Here is a 22999-nt window from a genome sequence, read left to right as displayed (position 1 = left end):
ATCGTAAGCTTTGTTTAAGATTCTACATGGGTACAGAATGAGAAACTGGATAGTCACAACATTTTCTTAAACAGGTAAGATACATTACCTGTAAGAAGAATACGTTATTTTTCCAAACCATTCAATATCAGTCTGAAATAACTTACATTTTATTTCTCCTCCAAGGGAAAACCTAACCTTGAATCATTAAGTATAGTTGGAATTGGCTGCAGAATTCTACTTCTATGTGAGTTTGTAAATGTATCATAAATTACAATTTCAACACTGAATTATTTAATTTATCACTCAATCTCAGACAACTGAAGACTGCGTGAAAAGGAAAATAATAACATTGCATGTCAATCACAGTCGGAAAGTATAAATCACTAAAAGGTCAGATCCAGAGAGGCATTAAGTACAATAGGAGCATATGAATGGAAAAAGTGCCACATTAAAGGTTCTTAAAATGATAAAGGCAAAGCCAAAAGTGGTCACAGTCTTTTAAATGTTATTTTTATTTAGAAATACAGCTCGGAACAGGTCCTTCTGGTTCACTGAGCCACACCACCCAGCAATCCACCAATTTAATCCTAGCTTGATCACAAGACAATTTACTATGACCAATTAACCTATGAACTGGTATGTCTTTGGACTGTGGGAGGAAACAGAAGCTCCCAAAAGAACATTTCTCACACAGAATTGAACTCTGATGCCCCAAGCTGTAATAACGTTGCACTAACTGATACACTGTCGTGGTGCCCCACAGCTCAACACATTTCAGCAGAGTGCTTCACACATCATGACCTACAGTAGAGAAATTATGGGATCTTGAAATTATTACTTTTTTTTAAAAAGATGGCAGTAGGCAAGTAGACTAAAATCGTAGGTATCAAAACTCTATAATGATCTCTTTTCTAAAGTGCTGGGGCAAAAATCAAGACTTAAATTTATCAACAAGTGTGCTTGTCTAGACCTGGATCTGTATCAGGATATAGTACACGATGCCCAAAGATTCACAAATGAAGTGTCACCTCACTTGGAAGGACTGTTGGAACCCTGGTGGTTAGGGAGAAGGTGTAGGGGCAATCGCAAACACAAGGAAGTCTGCAGGTTCTGGAAATCCAAAACAGCACACACAAAACACTGGAGGAACTCAGCAGGCCAGGCAGCATCCATAGAAAAGAGTAAGCAGTTGACATTTTGGGCCAAGACCCTTCTTCAGGACAGGGGCAGACGCAGCACTGCAGCGATAAGTGCCAGGAGGGAGGTTAGTGGGGAGAGACAAATGGACAAGAGAATCACAAAGACAGCAGTCCCTGTGGAGAGCGGTGTGGGGAGAAAGATAGGTTTAGTGGTAGGATCCAACTGTAGTTGTGGAGAATGATGTGCTGTTCAGGAGACCCCTGAAGCCATCTTACTCTACATTCACAGAGTATTTCGTTCAGAGTACTAATGTAGGAGACATTTCCCCTGTGCAGAGGGGGAGCGGGAGACAAAGCAGGTGACAAACATAAAAGTGAAGCCAAAAAGTTCTACTGGTACAAGAATTGCGGGGTCAATCAGAAAATTTACTCAGATAGCAGAGGGAATGGCTAAAGCGTTAAATGAATGTTCTTAATTCGTCTTCACCAAACAAGAAGTTGCTGAAATCTCAGTAAAAAGTGTAAATTAAGGTACTGGGCCAGCCAAGAAAGAGGTACTAAAAGTGCCTCTTGCACTTCGAATATGAACATAATGTTCCCATGGCTCATGATGTCCATGCTGACTGTTGTGTATTTAATATTTCAGTACCATTTGAGTAATACTGTAAATATACTGTATTGTTTGATTAATCATTCTTTGCTCTTTAAATCATTCATTACAGGTTGTATGTAAAAGTGTGTGAATGGCATACACCACACCACCAAGTCATATGTGCACGTCTCACTAAAGTAAAAACTAAACTAAGGCACGCATTCCCGGCTCTATGTTTTTGGTTTCAGTTAGTTTTCTGTTTTGGAGTTATAAAACATAACACTCCAATTTCTTGTCTCAGTCAGATTGCATTAAAATGGTGGAGGGAAGTTAGAGAGGAAATTACAGGGTCCCTAACCTTGACCTCCCAAACATCTTTAGATTCAGAGGTAGAGCCTGGAAACAGAAAAAAATGCAAATATTACACCCTTGTTAATTGAATAAACCCTGTAATTTCAGAACAAATTGTCTAATGTAGGCAGTGAGGTATTTCTAGAAACATTAATTATAAATAGTCACTTTAGACAAGTTGGTTTGATTAGAAAAATCTGGCATGAATTTGGTAAAAGCAAATTGCTTCTAATGAATTTGAAATGAATTCCTGATGACCTAACAGAGAAGGCTAATGTACAAAAGTTGTTGATGTGCTTTGAACAAGTGTCTGATGAGGTGTCACAGTGGTCATCTAAAGCCTGAATCTAATTGTGTTCCTGAGGGATCCATATTTGTTTCTCTACTAGTTGGTAGCATGGAATGAAAATTAGCTAAGTAACATGAAACAAAAGTACTAGTGAAATCTTGTTTCCCAGAGGTGTGCACAGAGATCAGAATACTAATGCTTAAACTTAGACTTGGAACAATTTGCAGATTTGCACCTGACATGAACTTGAGATGTAGCAAACTAACGGGCAAATAGCAACGGGCATTAAAGACAGATAGAATGACTAATAGAGATGGTAGATGCAAGTTGAAGCAGAGAAATGTGAATGAAATAATAAATTGGAGAAGCAATCTATATCCTACTAAAACTCTTATGCTCTGTCTGTCTGTTTGTGACCTCCAATTAGCGCAAACAGTGCATTACAGCGGCACTTTTTTTTGGCTAAATCCAATTAAAATGCGCTATCTTACAGAATGCAGGCAAAGTTCAGGGTTATATATTCGTATAAAATTGCTCATTCGCCAAAAATCAACAGGCTTCCTTTTAACCGGAGAGCCGATCCGCCATCGTGGAAATCCGGACATGACAGTCCGACACATGCGCATGGCCAGCCTCAGCAGCGACACCTACCGGAGCAAAAGGGCAGGGCAGCTCTATTTGCAGGGGTCAGGTCACATTCTGCTAATCACCATCAGCATGTGCAGGATCGGGACAGATCTTGCCAGCCATCAATAAGAGATAATTAAATCTTATTGTAATGACGTACTCCGAGACACCCATAAAACCCTTTGCTGCAGTCAAAGGACAGCGGTGACTATATCACGTCCATTTAGGAGAGTGCCAACAACATCATCGAGAATAATCAGCATCCTTTGGTGTTACTGCTTCGTATCTTCTATCCAGCATTAGGGTAAAAAAAATGGTCAGCCTAATTATGCCGCGTGGAAAGGAAAGGGGGACATTATGGTCAAGAGATGATGCCAAATGTCGTTGGGAAGCGGCAAGGAGAGGGTGAGAACAAGAATCAGATGAGGCCAGGGCCACAAGACTCCAGGATCAAAGAATCTGGACAAAAAAAGATGAGAGAAGAAGAGACAGAGGAGGAGGGGCATGCACGTCTCCAGGATCAGAGACAAACAACAAACCTCAGAAGAGATGAAGAGATGGGGGATGAAAGGGCTGCACGTCTCCAGAATGACAATGAGAGGCACAACGGTGGCAGAGCAACACTCACAACACGCTGGAGGAACTCAGCAGGTCGGGCAGCAACCATGGAAACGATCAGTCCATGTTTTGGGCTGGAACCCTTCATCAGGGAGGAGGCAGAGGCCCCATAAAGGAGATGGGGGGAACGGTGGGAAGGAGAAGGCTGGTAGGTTCCAGGTGAAAAACCAGAAAAGAGAAAGATAAAGGGGTGGGGGAAGGGAGGCAGGGAGGTGATAGGCAGGAAAGTTGAAGAAAGAATAGGGGAAAGCACAATGGGTAGTATAAGGAGGCGGAACCATGAGGGAGGTGATAGGCAGCTGGGGGAGGGGGCAGAGTGAAACAGGGATGGGGGAAGGGAGGGGGAGGGAATTACCGGAAGTTGGAGAATTCTATGTTCATACCAAGGGGCTGGAGACTACCCAGACGGTATATGGGGTGTTGCTCCTCCAACCTGAGTTCAGCCTCATCATGGCAGTAGAGAAGGCCATGTATGGACATACTCGAATGGGAGTGTGAAGCAGGGTTGAAGCGGGTGGCAACCGGGAGATCCTGTCTGTTGTGGCGGACAGAACGGAGGTGCTCGACGAAGCAGTCCCCCAATCTGCGTCGGGTTTCACCGATGTAGAGGAGGCCGCACTGGGAGCACCAGATGCAATAGACGATCCAAGAGACTCACAAGTGAAGTGTTGCCTCACCTGGAAGGACTGTCTGGGGCCCTGAATGGTGGCAAGAGAGGAGGTGTAGGGACAGGTGTAGCACTTACGCTTACAGGGATAAGTGCCGGGTGGGAGATCCGTGGGGAGGACATGTGGATCAAGGAGTCGTGGAGGGAACGATCCCTGCGTAAAGCGGAGAGGGGTGGAGAGGGAAAGATGTGCTTAGTGGTGGGGTCTTGTTGAAGGTGGCAGAAGTTGTGGAGGATAATGTGCTGGATCCAGAGGCTGGTGGGGTGGTAGGTGAGGACAAGGGGAACTCTGTCCCTCTTGTGGTGACAGGAGGATGGGGTGAGGGCCGAAGTGTGGGAAATGGAGGAGATGTGGGTGAGGGCATTATTGATGACGGTAGAAGGGAAACCATGATCCTTAAAGAAAGAGGACATTTGAAATGTCCTGGATGGCAGGTAAGCCAGAAATGATGCCATCAAAAGTGTGCTTCGTTAAACAAAGAGGAGCTATATTTGCTTTGCTACGCGACGTTCTTTTTTAATAAACTGAGGTTTACTACTTCAGTTTCCAAAGCAAAGCGATACCAATAGCATTCAGGAACATTTAATGTTCATTCTGGTCACATCAGACTGCACTACCCTTCTCTCAAAGGGTGCCCCAATGGGTCACCCCGTTGTCTATTATAAACTATAAGGCACAATTCTAAAAGCAGTAAAAGAACAACAAAATCTGGGGCATAATCCATTGAAAATATCAGGATGATATGGGATAGTGGTCAATTGCATATTTGGGATATAGGGTTTTACAAATATGACAGCTTGGATGTCATGAAAAACCATTATAAAATAGAGGTCCATCCACAACGGGATGAATGAACAATTCTGGGTACCAAATTTTAAGAAAGATATGAAAACTTTTCAGAGTATGCAGAAGAGATTTACTGGAATGACTCTGGAGTTGAAGGACTTTGATCATAAATGTAGACCAATAAACTGAGGTTATTCTCATAGAAAGGGGTTAGTTGATAAGATGATCTGATAGATGTAATCTGATAGACGCGGGACAGAAGCAAGGTCGCATTGTGTATTCCACGGACCAGCAAATACCGGCCGGTTTAGCGAGCAGAGCAGCGGACACCCCTGCTGAAATCCGGAGGAAAACACACAGAGGGTGCAGAGGGGGATCACAAAGCCGAGGATAGAGGACCGGGACGAGACAACAGAGACTTTTGGAGAAGAGGAGTTCGGTGGGTAATACCGTTCCGGCTGACCGGAAGTGCACTGAGAGCGGTAAGCGTAAAGGAGTTGGGTGCTTACTGATCTGGTTAACAACAGATGGTGCAATCCGGGGCATATTACGATCGAGGAACGTGTTTAGAGACTGGATATTGAACTTTTTACTGTTGGACTTCGGCCACATTCCACCATGATACAACACTTGGCGGCACGGGAGGTCGTTCCTGCCTGTGGCCATCGAACGTGCAGCTCCTCCCATGGAGGGTCAAACACCCTGAGCCAATAGACTGGTCCTGGACTTATATTCCATCTGACATAGTTTGCATTTTGTTGTTTGATTGTTGGGGGTTTTTGTATTGCTATATTTACGCCCTATTCTTGGTTGGTGCGGGTGTAACGAAACCAAATTTCCCTCAGGATTAATAAAGTATATCTATCTATCTATCTAATTATGAAAATCATGGAAGATCTACAGAGAAACTGTTCCCATTAGCAGAAGGGGTTAAGAGAGAGGGGTTGTAGGATGGAGGTGACTGGCAAGGCACCAGAAGTGATATGTTTTCTTTTAATTCAGTGAGTGGTTAGAGTGTGGAATACAAAGCCAGGGTACTATCAATATGTGATTTTGTTAAAGAGAATCATACATTTAGCACCATATATTGAGTCACTTTTCATCAGGTTATCAAGAAAGAGGCAAGAATTATGGCAACAGAGGAGACTGCAGAGTAGATCTTCAGAGGTAGTTTACTATAACGGTTATGATACTAGATTTATTATCCAAAGGTTCATATAAAAATCCAAATGATACAGTTTACAAGTAAATTGTTTCAGAGCTTAAAATTAAATTTCCAGCTGTCAGATTTAAACATGTAGCTCACTAAAACATTTTAGAAAGAAAAATCAGTCTAATGCCAAACCATTAATTTATACAGTGCTAAATTTGAATAAATCTTAGGATAGAAACTTAATACCAACTTTTCTGACAGCACTGATGTCCAAAATATATTAGATTTAAAGTTTAAACAATAATATACAGTTTGGTGCTGAAGGTATTATATAGTTTCAACTTTATAGTGAATGTTGGTCTAATTTCAATAGGTTACCTGCACAAGAGAAGTTTTTGCAGAGAGCCTGGTCTTTTACACACGCGAGTACAGAGTACAGAATCCAGCATGGAGCAATCCAATGTAGTTTGTGATTGTGACAGAGGAGAGAGAACTATCCTCAATGTAATAAAGAAGATGCGAGCAATACTGATTCAAATGATACTGAAAAATGACAATTCCTGCAACAGGCAGGACTCCAAGGGAAAACCAACATCATAAACAAAACACAGATCTGTCTGAAACAAAGGAAAAATGATGTAGCCAAAACATCACAGTGGTCATTACATCTGCACATGCTCATTTCAATGATGCAGTACTTACAGAACCTCTTCCTCTTTCTGGGGCTGAGTTGGTATACGGGCAGCTGTTAAAAGTGCCGGGTGATTTTATTCCTGATACCATGACTGCCCGGTCGGCTTCTCAATAGTGTTCTACCCCCCACCCCCCCGCCCCAGTAAATTCAAGTCCTCTTTTGGAGCTGTTTTGAGCCCCAGCAGGACCCATAGGAGTTGATCATGCCAACACTCATCTGTCAGGGAAACTCTCAGAACAGCCTTTAAGGAGCGGTGAAACCACTCGCACAGGCCATTGGACTGTGGGTGATACGCTGTGGTGTAGTGCAGCCTAACATCAAGGATCCAGGCCATTGTACCTCAGAGGTCCGATATGATCTGGGGACCGTGGCCAGAGGAGATATCAGGTGGGGTGCCAAACTGAACAACCCAAGTATTGATGAACACCCGAGCCACATCAGCAGCCATCGTTGAGGCTAGAGGGATGACCTCTGGCCACCCAGTGGTATGGTCCACCATGGTAAGAAGGTATGTGAAAGCGTGGAAGGGGGGAAGAGGACCAAAAAGGTCCACATTGACATGGTTAAATCGTCACCCGGGGACCTCAAAAGGTGCCAGTGGCCCCTGAACATGATGGTCAGTTTTTGTCTGCTGGCACTCCATACAGACTGCAGTCCAATCATGTACTTTCTAAGGCCAGACCACACAAACTTCACTGCAAACTGTTTCTGTGAGGCCTTCCAGCCTAGATGCGAGAGACCATGCATAGAGTCAAAAACAGTCCGCCTCCTGTTTACGGGCACTATGAGGTGAGGGCAGCCAGTTGAGACATCACACAGGACAGAAACCCTAGCTTCCCTGAACTTAATGTCAGCCACCCGCAGGCCCATGACCGCTGTTCAGTAAACCTGGACCTCTGGGTCATAGCTTGGGCGGCTGCCATCCCGGCATAGTCAATCCCTATGTGTATGGCCTCAACGGCTGGCCACAGGAGACAGTCAGCCACGGCATTATTTTTCCCTTGATCTGTTGTATATCAGTGAGAACACGGATATGCAGGCCAGGAGGCGATGCTGCCATGTAGACCAAGGGTCTGATATTTTGGCCATTGGTTGCATGAGGAGGTTGTGGATTGCACACTGTGAAATGGTGACCCTCCAGAAGAAAATCAAAATGGCGGACAGCCAGATGGAGACCGAGAAAATCGTCTGAACAGCATAGTCTGAAGCATCAGTAGTAATGGCTATAGGTGTGTTGGAAGCAGGTACACCAGAATGGTCGCATTGGAAGGAGCTCGTTTGGTGTCAACAAATGCCCTGCTCATATCTGCTGACCAGTCAAGCATGTGATTAGGGGTATTGCCTTTAAGCGCACCATACACGGGGAGCTTAAGTTCACCAGCTTGCCAAATGAAGCGACGATAAAAATTCACCATACCTAAAAATTCTTGCAGTTGTTTTTAGTAGTGTAGGGTGGTGAAAAGTCCATAATAGCAGCCACCTTTGATGCTAGGGGCTTCCCACCTTCTGTGGGGATGCAATGGCCAAGAAAGTGAAAGATTGACAACACAAACGGGCATTTAGCATGATTAATAATCCACCCATGTTGGGTCAAGTGCTTGAAAGTGTGCGGAGATGAGATAAGTGTTCAGATTTGGCTGCACTAGTGACAAGTATGTCATCTAGGTAAACAAAAAGAAAGTTGAAGTCTTTTAATACAGAGTCCGTCAGATGTCGGAAAGACTGTGCTGCATTTTTCAGCCCCAATGGCACGTGCAACAACTCAGAGGCCAAATGGAATATCAGAACTGTTTGGGAATGTCCTCCGAACACATATAGTCATAGTCATACTTTATGATCCCGGGGGAAATTGGTTTTTGTTACAGTTGCACCATAAATAATAAATAGTAATAGAACCATAAATAGTTAAATAGTAATATGTAAATTATGAAATAAGTCCAGGACCAGCCTATCGGCACAGGGTGTCTGACCCTCCGAGGGAGGAGTTTGATGGCCACAGGCAGGAATGACTTCCTATGATGCTCTGTGCTGCATCTTGGAGGAATGAATCTCTGGCTGAATGTACTGCTGTGCCAACCCAGTACATTATGTAGTGGATGGGAGACATTGACCAAAATGGCATGCAACTTAGACAGCATCCTCTTTTCAGACACCACCATGAGAGAGTCCAGTTCCATCCCCACAACATCACTGGCCTTAGTTTGTTGATTCTGTTGGTGTCTGCTACCCTCAGCCTGCTGCCCCAGCACACAACAGCAAAAATGATAGCACTGCCCACCACAGACTCGTAGAACATCCTCGGCATCATCCGGCAGATGTTAAAGGGCCTCAGTCTCCTCAGGAAATAGAGATGGCTCTGACCCTTCTTGTAGACAGCCTCAGTGTTCTTCGACCAGTCCAGTTTATTGTCAATACGTATCCCCAGGTATTTGTTATCCTCCACCATGTCCACACTGACCCCCGGATGGAAACAGGGGTCACCGGTACCTTAGCTCTCCTCAGGTCTACCACCAGCTCCTTAGTCTTTTTCACATTAAGCTGCAGATAATTCTGCTCACACCATGTGACAAAGTTTCCTACAGGCATCTCATGGTAGTGTCAAACTAAGTCAACTTTAGAAAAAATTAACTTTCCAGCTGAACGTGTCAATAAGTCTTGGATGTGTGGGACTGGGTAATAATAATCCAGAATGATGACCTCGTTAAGGTGTTGGTAATCGCCAGGTGGGCAGCAACCACCATCAGACTTAGGGACCATATGGAGGGCTGAAGACCAGCGGCAATTAAACAGGCATACAATGGCAAGTCTTTCCATGTTTGCAAAGTCATCCCTCACAGTTGCCAGCTTTTTTGGGTCCAGTCTATGTGCGCGGGCATGGACTGGTGGGCCAGTTGTAGAAATGTGGTGCCCAACCCTATGCTTCATAACTGTAGTGGAAAATTTGGGTTTGGTGAGGTTTTGAAAGTTGCCCAGCAGTCAAGTAAACTCACATGTGGTGGTGCATGCGCTTGACAGAGTCACGGAGAACCAACTGGGGGAGCAGGGTAACAACACAAAGTCCTTGACATCCACAAGCCGGCAGTTCCTAAGATTGACTAATAGTCCTTGGGTACACTGGAGATCTGCACCAAGCTGAGGTCTAGCCATATTAGCCAGGATGAAGCACCATGTGTAACATCACCCACTGAAGCAGAGAATGACCCATCATGTTCTGCAAGTCTGGATTTTGCTATCGTTCGCAGCCTCCAGCGAGGTTTCATTGCTCGTTGTCTTTTCATCAATAGGCGATGCTGACAGCATACTCACTTGAGCATCCATGTCATACAGGAAGCATCGCCTTGAAACGGTGTCCATAATGAACAGTAGGTATCCCTGGCAGCTGGAACCCACAGTGTTCACAGACCTCTGATGTCCTGATGCACTGGCACTGTTAAAGCTGTAAGGCAGTCAGCACTTCCTAGTGTTCATATCAAAATGAGCGTAGTAAAAGCACAGACTTGGGATTGTCTGTTTTGCCGCCACAGATGTGCCTATGTTGGAGGCCTTGCTGACTAGGCTTATTGAAGCAAGAAAAGGAGGAGGAATGCTGCACCGTTGCCTAGCTGAGTGTAGACTCTCAGCCATTTTAGCATGCTCCTTTTTGTCCTTCATGGGTGCATTAGCGAGGTCAATGTGAAATTGATCAGGCCTTTGCTGCATGAAGAGTTCTTTAAAAATAAAACAAGGATGGTGATTTCCCAGGAGAAACAGTATGTGGTCCATTAGTCCGATGACCTAACATCCTCGAGGCCAGGCCAGGAGAGCAACTGATGGGGTGCTCAGACTCCGCTAGTTCAAAAGTCTGTAAAAGGCAAGTTTTCAGTGATCGGTATTTATCGTGTTCAGTCAGACGTTCTAGTAGACTCTGCACTCTTGCAGCACAGAGTTGCTGAATGATGCCACCACATTGTAAAATTTGGTGTCGTCAGCAAAGATTTCTTGTAGCGTGAATTGGGCCCTGGCTTGTACAAACAAAGTGACGGCATTTTGCTACCAAGCGTCTGTGTTGGCAGACATGTCCAATAACCCTGGAATCATCCTAGAGCAGTGGTCCTCAACCACCAGGCTGCGAGGAAACGATATGATTTGGTGATATGAAACGATACAAGTCAGCTGCACCTTTCCTCATTCCCTGTCATGCCCACTGTTGAACTTTAACGCACGTGAGGTCATCAGTGACCCAAGATGCAAATGACCCAAGACGTGCAAAGGAATGGGTCTGTGACCCATTTGTGAATGTCCCCGGTGAATCATCAGTGTCAGCGCAGGAAAAAGATCAACTCCTCGAGCTTGCAAATGACGGCGGGCTGAAAAGTATGTTTGACATAACATCTCTGCCGGCATTCTGGATCAAAGTCAAGTCTGAATACCCTGAAATAGCCACGAAAGCGCTGAAAACATTGCTTCCATTTCCAACATCATATCGCTGCGAAGCGGAGTTTTCCGCAATGAATGCAACGAAAACTAAATTGCGGAATAGACTGGACATAAGGAACCCCGTTCGAGTATCGCTGTCTCCCATCACCCCTCGATGGGACCGTCTTGTTGCAGGAAAACCAGCCCAGGGCTCCCACTGATTCAGCGGTATTGGTGTGTTGCAATGATTTTATATGTTCATACAAGGAAAATATGCGCTGTGTGTTTAATATCCCAACATTACTTAAAATATTATGATGCTATTGACTTATAAGTGACTTATAATTAAGTGGTCCCCAACCTCTGGGCCGCAGACTGATACGGGGCCACGAAGAATGCAGCGGTGCAGCGGTGACAGGATATCTTTAAGAAAAAGCCGAAATAAACAAGCTAATTGATTAGGTGCCACCCGGCACGTAAATGTCGGCCCAGATCAGCCCCTGATCAATTAGCGGCACCTAATAAATTAGCTTGTTTATTTCAGCTTTTTTCTTAAAGGTGTGCTGGGTGCGTTCTGGCCACCGCTGTATTCTTCGCGGCAATGTATCGGTCCACGGCCCGGAGGTTTGGGACCACTGTTATAATTGACTTATCACTATATTAATGCAAGGAAAATATGTGCTGTGTGTTTAATATTAAATTTATTAGATAAACCCCTTTAGGAACAAAATTGAGTGTATTAGCCACTTACAAGTGACTTATCACCTATATTTCGGTCGTGATTAACCACCCCACCCCCCCCACCCCTGGTCGGCCGGTCCTCGAGAATATTGTCAATATTAAACTAGTCCGTGGTGTAAAAAAGGTTGGGGACCCCTGTCCTAGAGCATCCGGATCACCAATGCAGTTTTTCGCAAATAAAATGGCAAGAGCCATTTTATGTTTAAGAAAAACCATAACAGCTCATTTATTGTACTCAAACCCTGAACACAACACGCAGTAACCAGGCTCCATGTAATTACACCATCATGTCAGACCAACCTCTAAAAGTGAACCCCGACCCAACATCGGTGGTTATCAATTATGTACGTTTCTACCAATTACGTTACCCTGCAGGGAAATAAGAATAGAAGAGGATACAAAGATAGAATGGGGGGTAGTTTTCTCGAAAGCACGGAATGAGGAGTTAAAATTAAAAATGTGAGAAAGTTATACCAGTTTTTTGCCTGGTCAGGCCACTTAGGAATTGAAATTAATAGTGGCGAAGTGAAATTATATTGCGGGGGATTGTAACTCACTTATGACTAATGGCAGTCTAATACCATGGAGGTGGTTGTGGAATAATGTTGTGAATACAAGGTCAGAACAACAGAACAATTCTGTAAAATTTCAAATTTTACATCAAATTTCCAACTTTCAGGCTCCTTTGATCTTATTTGGCAAGCTTTAATTTTTATCTGACATGGTGCCATAGGGTTAAATAGTCATAGTCATAGTCATACTTTATTGATCCGGGGGAAATTGGTTTTCGTTACAGTTGCACCATAAATAATAAATAGTAATAGAACCATAAATAGTTAAATAGTAATATGTAAATTACGCCAGTAAATTATGAAATAAGTCCAGGATCAGCCTATCGGCTCAGGGTGTCTGACCCTCCAAGGGCGGAGTTGTAAAGTTTGATGGCCACAGGCAGGAATGACTTCCTATGTGCTGCACCTCGGAGGAATGAGTCTCTGGCTGAATGTACTCCTGTGCCCACCCAGTGCATTATGTAGTGGATGGGAGACATTGACCAAGATGGCATGCAACTTAGCATCCTCTTTTCAGACACCACCGTGACAGCGTCTAGTTCCATCCCCACATCACTGGCCTTACGAATGAGTTTGTTGATTCTGTTGGTGTCCGCTACCCTCAGCCTGCTGCCCCAGCACACAACAGCAAACATGATAGCACTGCCCACCACAGACTCGTAGAACATCCTCGGCATCATCCGGCAGATGTTAAAGGGCCTCAGTCTCCTCAGGAAATAGAGACGGCTCTGACCCTTCTTGTAGACAGCCTCAGTGTTCTTAGACCAGTCCAGTTTATTGTCAATTCGTATCCCCAGGTATTTGTAATCCTCCACCATGTCCACACTGACCGCCTGGATGGAAACAGGGGTCGCCAGTACCTTAGCTCTCCACAGGTCTACCACCAGCTCCTTAGTCTTTTTCACATTAAGCTGCAGATAATTCTGCTCACACCATGTGACAACAAACCTAAAAGCTCCACTGATTTGGATTCATCCCTGACTTCTAGTGCTGGCTGTATGGGGTTTGCACACTCTTCCTGGAAATGTTTGTGTCTGTCCTGGATGTGCTGGTTTCCTCATATATCCCATAATCATCCATGTTGTTAGTAACTTACCATTGTAAATTGTCCCTGGCAAATAGACATATGGTTACACAAAGGGAGGGGTTGGAGGGAAGAGAGTTGACAGGTATGTGGCAAAAATAGACTCTAAAAAAATAAATGGGAGAATGAGACAGATATGATTGCTCTGTGAGTTGACATGGACATAATGGGCCAAGTGGCCTCAATCTATTTAGAAGTATGGAAATATAGATGTAGTTTTTTTTCCCCCACAGATATTAATCTAGATGAAAGAGTCACTGAAATGCTAGAGGAACATAATCCTCTCCAAAAACAAAATCACTTTTCCCCATGTACAGCCCTGACTATACAGGGTTTGGAAGTAACCAAAATGAAGAATCTTTATTTTCCAGATGTAATTCTCTCTGATTAGCATAAAACTTACTAAGGAAAACAAACAAAATTATATTTGGTACTGGTTTACTAATCTCAACAATATATACTTGTAATCAGATCTAAACCGACCACTTCCACTCTGTGGACAAGTTTGTCATTTACATAACATATTCTTCCCGCTCTCCCTCCGAAGTTAGTCATTTTAGAAGGAACTGAAATAATTGCAAATGTGATCTGCATTCATCAATCACAAACTACCACACAACAAAAGTCATTACGCTGGCCCTGTATCAGAAATTACAAAGTCTTTGCCATTCTGTTAGAAAACCAGGATATCCTAGTTTCTGGAACAGTTACCATTCCCTGAATTCATAAACAGTTCTTCACACTATCAGAGAAATCACAACAGTAGACAAATGGAAAAAAATTCCACATGAAACTTATAAACTTAGTTTATAATTCTGTTCATTTCCATGTTTTTAAAAATCAGACTTAGGTTAAAAGCAATAACCTCAAAGAGTAATTTCAAGCAAGCACAGACCAGATCCAAAGGCTCATCCACTGGAAGCACAGGATGGAAATGTGGACATATATTGAGCATATATTGAACTACAGTATATTGGTGATGCATCATAAAAATGGGACTCACTTTATTCCTTCTAATTAAAGGCTTGACTGCTGCGAGAGATAGACATGAGATATTGTAAATAATGCTGACAATGTAAAATTAGAGAAAAAGAAAAAGGTATGATACACATGTCTGACACTCATCAACATGTAAAAGATCTGTTTCTTAAGTAGGTACAATATATTGAATGGCCATTCATGGCCCAAGTGAAAATGAACCTATCTTATCAAGTCTATTACTTGCTCAGGCCATGTATAACATTGAACAAACATAAAAAATATATAGATCTGTTATATATGTTTTAATTGGGATAATCAGACAAAACTCAAGATCAGGGTAACAAAAGGGAAACTGCTAGGAATATCCAGCACACCAAGCTGCATCTGTGGGGGGAGAAACAGAGTTAACATTTGAGGTCGAAGACTTTCTATCAAAACAGACAGAAATACAAAATGAAATAAACTGACAGAGAAGGGGGAAGGACATAGAAAACAGAAAGTATCAGAAAGACACAGTGAACGGAGTAGTAGCATTGTTGACAAGGAGCTGAAAAGGTTTGCCTGGAGGAAATGTAAATAGAAGGAGATAAATAAAATCTTGAGATAGCAGGAAGAAAGCAAACAAATTGAAGGCTGGATGTGAGACTGGAATTTCTGAAACAGTTGGAAAAAAAATCATATTTAGCCCTTAAGACTGTTACGTGCCAAGTTAAAAGTTCTCAGTCTTGCAATTCTTTGCTCAGTCTTTGAGCGGTGTGGAGGAGAAAGAGAGAGGTCAACGTGAGAATGGCTTGTATAACTAAACTGACAGACAACTAAAAGTTCAGGATCATCCTGACTTCAAACAGATGTTCTCAGAATGGTCACCATTTGCCTTCTCCACCACACAGAAACATAATAAACAGGAATAAATACAAATTGCTGCTTCTCTGGGAACAATGGAAGGAATATTTACATCACCTGTGAGTCTGTTGGGATCATATACTGTGACCAGTGCTCCCAGCATGGCCTCTATATATTGATGAGACCTGACATAAATTGGGAGACCGCTTCGCCGAGCACCTACACTCCGTCCTCCAGAAAAAGCAGGATCTCCCAGTGGTCACCCATTTTAATTCCACTTCCCATTCCCATTCCAATACATCTATCCATGGCCTCCTCCACTGTCATGATGAGGCCACACTCAGGCTGGAGGAACAACACTTTATATTTTTTCTGGGTAGCCTCCAACCTGATGGCATGAACATCGATTTCTCGAACTTTTGGGAATGCCACCACCCTTCAGCATTCCCCACCCCTTCTCTCTCTCTCACCTTATCTCCTTGCCTGCCCATTGCCTCCCTCTAGTGCTCCTCCCCCTTTTCGTTCTTCCATGGTCTTCACTCCTCTCCTATCTGACTCTCCCTTCTCCAGCTCTGTATCTCTCTCACCAATCAACCTCCCAGCTCTTTACTTCACCCCTTCCCTCCCTGTTTCACCAATCACCTTGTGTTCCCCCACCCCCTTTTAGACACTATGCTTCATCTTTTTCTTCACCAGTCCTGCTGAAGGGCCTCACCCTGAAACGTCGACTGTACTCTCTTCCATAGATGCTGCCTGGCTTGCTGAGTTCTTCCAGCATTTTATGTGTGTTATTTACATCACCTGCTATTGCATGGAATGGTAGCAGGAGAAAATGGAAGATTGTGTTAGGAAAAGGTGATTTGGAATGCTGAAGGGGTTGGAATGGGTAACGTATGGGTGTTTGGCTTCAGGATCGAGTGTGATAGGCAACCTGTTATTTTTAATCACTTGTCTGTTCCCAGCAGCACACTATCAGATTAATCTTTATTTCCCAGCTTAGGTGGCTAAACAATAGCAGAAGAGCAAGCTATAATTGGTTGAGGTGCAATGTAAAGTGGACAGGGAAGATGGTTATCTAAGGTTGCAACAGGAGTTAGATCACCAGGAAAGGAATAAAAGATGGAATTTAACTCTGACAATTACAAAGCAATGCATTTTGGGAAATTAAATCCAGGCCAAGATGTACAGTGAATAGGAAAATGTAATTGAACAGAAAGATCTTGAGGTACAAGTACACTATTCCCCAAAAGTTGGGTAGACAAGGTAGTGGCATTAAGTTCAAGAATTGGAACCTTATATTATAGTTATAGAAAACTGTGAATGGTGTATTTGTGTATTGAATGTAGACAGCCAATGGAATTATTTGTTACATAGGCTAGAGAAAAGTGTATTGCCTAGAATGGAAGGCTCGAGTTATAAGGAGAGGATGAATAGGCTGGGCCTGTTTACTGAGGAGTGACTTATATAGTGGCTTATAAAAGTCTGAGAAACATAGACAGTCACAGACATTTTTGCCGTGATAAAGGAATCTGAAGTGACAGGGCATAAGTTTAATGTGAGAAGGGAAAGATTTAAAGGATATGTGAGGGACAGGTTTTCCACACAATGACAGTGGGTATATGGAATGAGCTGCCAGAGGTGGTGGTTTAAAAAAATATTTTGACAGGTACAATGAGAATAAAAATGGACGGCAACAATAGCAAGCATGTGGAATGAACTGCCAGCAGAATTTCAACATTTAAGAGAAGTTTGGATAAGTACATTGATGGCAGGAGTGGAGAGGACTATGGCCCAGGTGCAGGTTGACGGGACAAGGCAGAATAATAGTTAGAAACATAGAAATCTGCAGCACATTACAGGCCCTTCGGCCCACAATGTTATGTCGACTATGTAACCTACTCCAGAAACTGCCTGTAATTTCCCTACCGCATAGCCCTCTATTTTTCTAAGTTCCATGTACAGTACCTATCAAAGAGTCTCTTAAAAGACCGTATTGTATCCGCCTCTATCATCTTCACTGGCAGTGTATTCCACGCATCCACCACTCTCTGTGTGGAAAACTTACCTCTGACATTCCCCTTGTACCTACTTCCAAGCACCTTAAAACTATGCACCCTCGTGTTAGTCATTTCAGCCCTGGGAAAAAGCCTCTGGCTATCCACACATTCAATGCCTCTCATCACCTTATATACCTCTATCAGGTCACCTCTCATCCTCCGTTGCTCCAAGGAGAAAAGGCCAAGTTCACTCAACATATTCTCATAAGGCATGCTCTCCAATCTATTCAATATCCTTGTAATTCTCCTCTGCACTCTATCTATAGTATACACATCCTTCCTGTAATGAGATGACCAGAGCTGAACACAGTACTCCAAGCGTGATCTAACTAAGATCTTATATAGCTGTAACATTATCTCATGGCTCTGGAACTCAATCCTACGGTTGATGAAGGCCACCACACCATATGCCTTCTTAGCAACATTGTCAACCTGCGCAGCAGCTTTGAGTGTCCTATGGACACGGACCCCAAAATTTCACTGATCCTTCCCACTGCCAACGGTTTTACCATTAATATTATATTTTGTCTTCAAATTTGACCTCCTGAAATGAACCATTTCATACTTATCTGGGTTGAACTCCATCTACCACTTCTCAACCCAGTTTTGCAACCTATCAATGTCCCGCTGTAACCTCCGACAACCCTCCAGACTATTCACAACACTTCCAACTTTTGTGTCATCAGCAAACTTACTAACCCACCCTTCTACTTCCTCATCCGAATCATTTATAAAAATCACAAAGAGGAGGAGTCCCAGAACAGATCCCTGCAGAACACCACTGGTCACCAACCTCCATGCAGAATGCAAACCATCCACACCTACCCTTTGCCTTCTCTGGGCAGACCAATTCTGGATCCACAGAGGAAGGTCTCCTTGGATCCCATGCCTCAATACTTTCTTTCTGAGCCACGCATGGGGAACCTTATCAAATGCCTTACTGAAATCCATATACACTCCATCCACTGCTCTACCTTCACCACAAGGATCATAGAGACCAGCGTTCAGGACACAGCACTCCAGCCAAGAGCTTCACCTTCCACTATAGGGGCAAGAGAGCAGCATCAGATCAAGGCAGAAGTAGTGATATTTGCTTCACTATTAAGCTTTCTTCATAGTCATAGTCATAATCATAGTCATACTTTATTGATCCCAGGGGTAATGGTTTTCGTTACCGTTGCACCATAAATAATAAATAGTAATAAAACCATAAATAATTAAATAGTAATAAGTAAATTATGCCAGGAAATAAGTACAGGACCAGCCTATTGGCTCAGGGTGTCTGACCCTCCAAGGGAGGAGTTGTAAAGTTTGATGGCCACAGGCAGGAATGACTTCCCATGACGCTCTGTGTTGCATCTCGGTGGAATGAGTCTCTGGCTGAATGTACCCCTGTGCCCACCCAGTACATTATGTAGTGGATGGGAGACATTGTCCAAGATGGCATGCAACTTGGACAGCATCCTCTTTTCAGACACCACCATGAGAGAGTCCAGTTCCATCCCCACAACATTACTGGCCTTACAAATGAGTTTGTTGATTCTGTTGGTGTCTGCCACCCTCAGCCTGCTGCCCCAGCACACAACAGCAAACATGCTCGCACTGGCCACCACAGACTCGTAGAACATCTTCAGCATCGTCCGGCAGATGTTAAAGGACCTCAGTCTCCTCAGGAAATAGAGACGGCTCTGACCCTTCTTGTAGACAGCCTCAGTGTTCTTTGACCAGTCCAGTTTATTGTCAATTCGTATCCCCAGGTATTTGTAATACTCCACCATGTCCACACTGACCCCTTGGATGGAAACAGGGGTCACCGGTACCTTAGCTCTCCTCAGGTCTACCACCAGCTCCTTAGTCTTTTTCACATTAAGCTGCAGATAATTCTGCTCACACCATGCGACAAAGTTTCCTACCGTAGCCCTGTACTCAGCCTCATCTCCCTTGCTGATGCATCCAACTATGGCAGAGTCATCCGAAAACTTCTGAAGATGACAAGACTCTGTGCAGTAGTTGAAGTCCGAGGTGTAAATGGTGAAGAGAAAGGGAGACAAGACAGTCCCCTGTGGAGCCCCAGTGCTGCTGATCACTCTGTCAGACACACAGTGTTGCAAGCACACGTACTGTGGTCTGCCAGTCAGGTAATCAAGAATCCATGACACTAGGGAAGCATCCACCTGCATTGCTATCAACACTATCAACCTGCGCAGCAGCTTTGAGTGTCCTTTGGGCATGGACCCCAAGATCTCGCAGATCCTCCCCACTGCAATTGATATTATTATATTCTGTCTTCATATTTGACCTACCAAAATGAACCACTTCACTTATCTGGGCTGAACTCCACCTGACACTTCTCAGCCCAGTTCTGCATCCTATTGATGTCGCGCTGTAACCGCTGACAACCCTCCAGACTAAGCTTAACACCCCCAACTTTTGTATCATCAGTAAACTTACGAATCTACTCTTCTACTTCCTCATCCAGGTCATTTATAAAAATCGCAAAGAGGAGGGGTCCCAGAACAGATCCCTGAGGAACACCACTGGTCACCGATCTCCATGCAGAATACAAACCATCTACAACCACCCTTTGCTTTCTGTGGGCAAGCCACTTCTGGATTCACAAAGCAAGATCTCCTTGGATCCTATTTCTCAATACTTTCTGAATAAGCCTTGTACTGTGCTTACTGAAATCCATAAACATTGCTCAGCCTTCATCAATGTGTTTTGTTACATCCTCAAATGAATTCAATCAGTTCTTAAGGCATGACCTGCCCTTGACAAAGCCATGTTGACTATTCCTAATCAGATTATGTCTCTCCAAATGTTCATAAATCCCGCCTCTCAGGATCTTCCCCAACAACTTGCTCACCACTGATGTAAGACACACTGGTCTATAATTTCCTGGGTTATCTCTACTCCCTTTCTTGAACAAGGGAACAACGTTTGAAACCTTCTAATCCTCTGGTACTTCTCCCGTCCCTATTGATGATGCAAAGATTGCCAGTGGCTCAGCAATCTCCTCCCTCGCTTCCCACAGTAGCCTGGGGTATATCTCATCCAGTCCCAGTGACTTATCTAATTTAACACCTTTCAAAAGCTCCAACACATTCTCTTTTTTAATGTCTATACACTCAAGCATTTCAGTCCACTGTAAGTCACCCCCACAATTGCCAAGGTCCTTTTCACTGGTGAATACTGAAGCAAAGTATTCATTAAGTACCTCCGCTACCTCCTCCAGCTCCATGCACACGTTTCCACTATCACTCCTGATTGGTCCTATTCTCACACAGCTCATTCTCTTGCTCTTCACATACTTGTAAAATGCCTTGGGGTTTTCCTTAACCCTGCTCGCCAAGTCCTTCTCATGGCCCCTTCTGGCTCTCCTAATTTCATTCTTGAGCTCTTTCCTGGTTCCCTTGTAATTTTCCAGAGCTCTAACAGTACCTAGTTTCTTGAGTTCAGCGCAAACTAGATGAATCACAGGGCCTGTTGCTGCACTGTAGAAAAACAAAGGTTTAGGATGGATATGAGCCAAATGTAGACAAAGGGGACTCACTAAGGTAAGCAACTAGTTGCCATAGATGAATTGGGCTGAAGGGCTGTTTCTGTGCTGTATACCTCCATGAATCTCCACCAATCAGCCAAAAATCAGAAAGGGTTTCAGAAGAAAGATACACAGTATACGATAGGAAACTGATTAATCTGGGGTCAGATACACAAATCTTGAGATGTGCAAAAGAATATTGCGGCTGTGCTTTTTCTGGAAGGCAGAAAGTACAAAATTTGTTACGTTAAAGCAGCACAAAATAATAATTAAAATATTGTGGTGTCCTTGTTGGCTACATTGAAGCTTGATCTGCTGACACAAGGTTAGAAATTTGTAATCAGTCTAACTCGAAGATTAAGAAAAAAATAATAAAGGATGCACGAAATTAAGGTTACTATAAAGTTAAAATTCGGGCGGATTAATAGCTCTATAACAATGCAAAAGTTTTTAGTGCTCAGGTATTACATGACTGACAAATATGTGGTGATGCTTTTGAAAAGAAAAGAGATGAGAAGCCTAAGATATTTTTAAAGCAGGAGGTTTCGACGTTCTTGATTAAGTGACTGACAACACCGAGGACTGCTGCGAGATTTACAAATAACACATCTCTGCACTGATTCGGAATTTAACAAGGGAAAGACGCTTTCCAAAAAGTCCCAGCCTGGACCAATATTGTAAGCAGGCAATAAAGCACCATTGTTCAGAATACACTTTGTGTGGTTATGATTCCACGATTGTAGTTTACGAAAGTTTTGTCCTCTTAACAATCGCTCGAAAGTAAAAATAAAGTTGTGAACTTACTTTATTTAGTATTACACTTATGCAATAGGAAATTATGCATTCAGTAAATCTAAATTTTGGATAGTGTACTTCTCATTCATAATTACCAATTAAACACACGAAAAATTAGCCCTTATAAACAATTCCGTTTAAAGAAAACTAGAAGTAAGAAAGCAACTAGTGTACTTACAGACTAGAACAGCTGCGTACAATCGCAGCTGGAACACCGGCTGCTGTTTCTTTGGTGCATTTTACAAACTGAGCGGAACAGCGACAGATCTTGGGGCAGTGATAAGTTTGCGAACATGAATGATAGACAATGTTCCAACTTATCAACAAGGCCAGTCGAATGACTGAAGGAGCCATCTGGGACCTGAAGTAATTGTGTTGGGTTGTTTGCACTTCGACCTGGCGCGCGGCTGGGTGCCTTCCTGACTCGGGAATGCCCTGCAGTGCCGATGGTTGCTCGAGGTCCCCGCTTACTGCGAACGCGCTCGGAGCGGTCGTCCAGGCGCCGCTTCGGTTACCTGGCGCTGCTGCTCGCGCCCTGGCCGTCTCTCTCACGCGCGCAACGCTCGCTCACGCTCCACTGAACATGTCAACGGAAAGGAGTTGCACTCGTCTTCACTCTTGCACAATCGAAACTTGTTTTTCTTAAATAAACAAGTCTTCAGGAGTCCTGAATAAGTGTCTCGGCCCGAAATGTCGACTCCTTTTCCATAGATGCTGCCTGTCCTGCTTAGTTCCTCAAAACATTTTTGGGTGCGTTGCTTTTTTTTTAAGTCGGCACCTTTTCCAGAGACAAATGAATATTTGTCGTTCAAGGCAGTTAACTATTGATATTTTTTAATTAATTTGGAGCAAATACGAAGGGATTCAAACAAGTTCCACTGAGTTTAGAAGATTGCGTGTGTGAATGAAAATTTGATTTTTAAACCTTAAAATCATTTCCAAGATGCTCTGGTTTCTTCAACTGCATCGCCTTTTAGAGGCTCTGAAGTCAAAGTGAATCCACACAGCTTTTGATTGTAAAGTTCGAAGGTTTAAAACCAGTAACCAAGAAGTAAGAAAAGAGATACTTTTAAACTTAGTGTTTTGCTTAG

General features: G+C 43.5%; 1 protein-coding gene across 1 annotated transcript in view; it reads right to left on the bottom strand.

Annotated features, from left to right (window-relative positions):
- Positions 1-22328, bottom strand: part of LOC134350432 (lutropin-choriogonadotropic hormone receptor-like) — a 114769-nt gene extending 92441 nt beyond the window's left edge. The window contains exon 1 of the mRNA XM_063055620.1: positions 22087-22328. Coding sequence (XP_062911690.1) covers positions 22087-22262 — 176 coding nt within the window. The 5' untranslated portion in view covers positions 22263-22328. The remainder of the gene's footprint in view (positions 1-22086) is intronic.
- Between the last annotated feature and the right edge of the window lie 671 nt (positions 22329-22999).

This window comes from Mobula hypostoma, chromosome 8, assembly GCF_963921235.1.
Source record: "Mobula hypostoma chromosome 8, sMobHyp1.1, whole genome shotgun sequence".
Taxonomy (NCBI): Eukaryota; Metazoa; Chordata; class Chondrichthyes; order Myliobatiformes; family Myliobatidae; genus Mobula; species Mobula hypostoma.
This window is presented reverse-complemented; position numbering and strand designations above follow the sequence as displayed.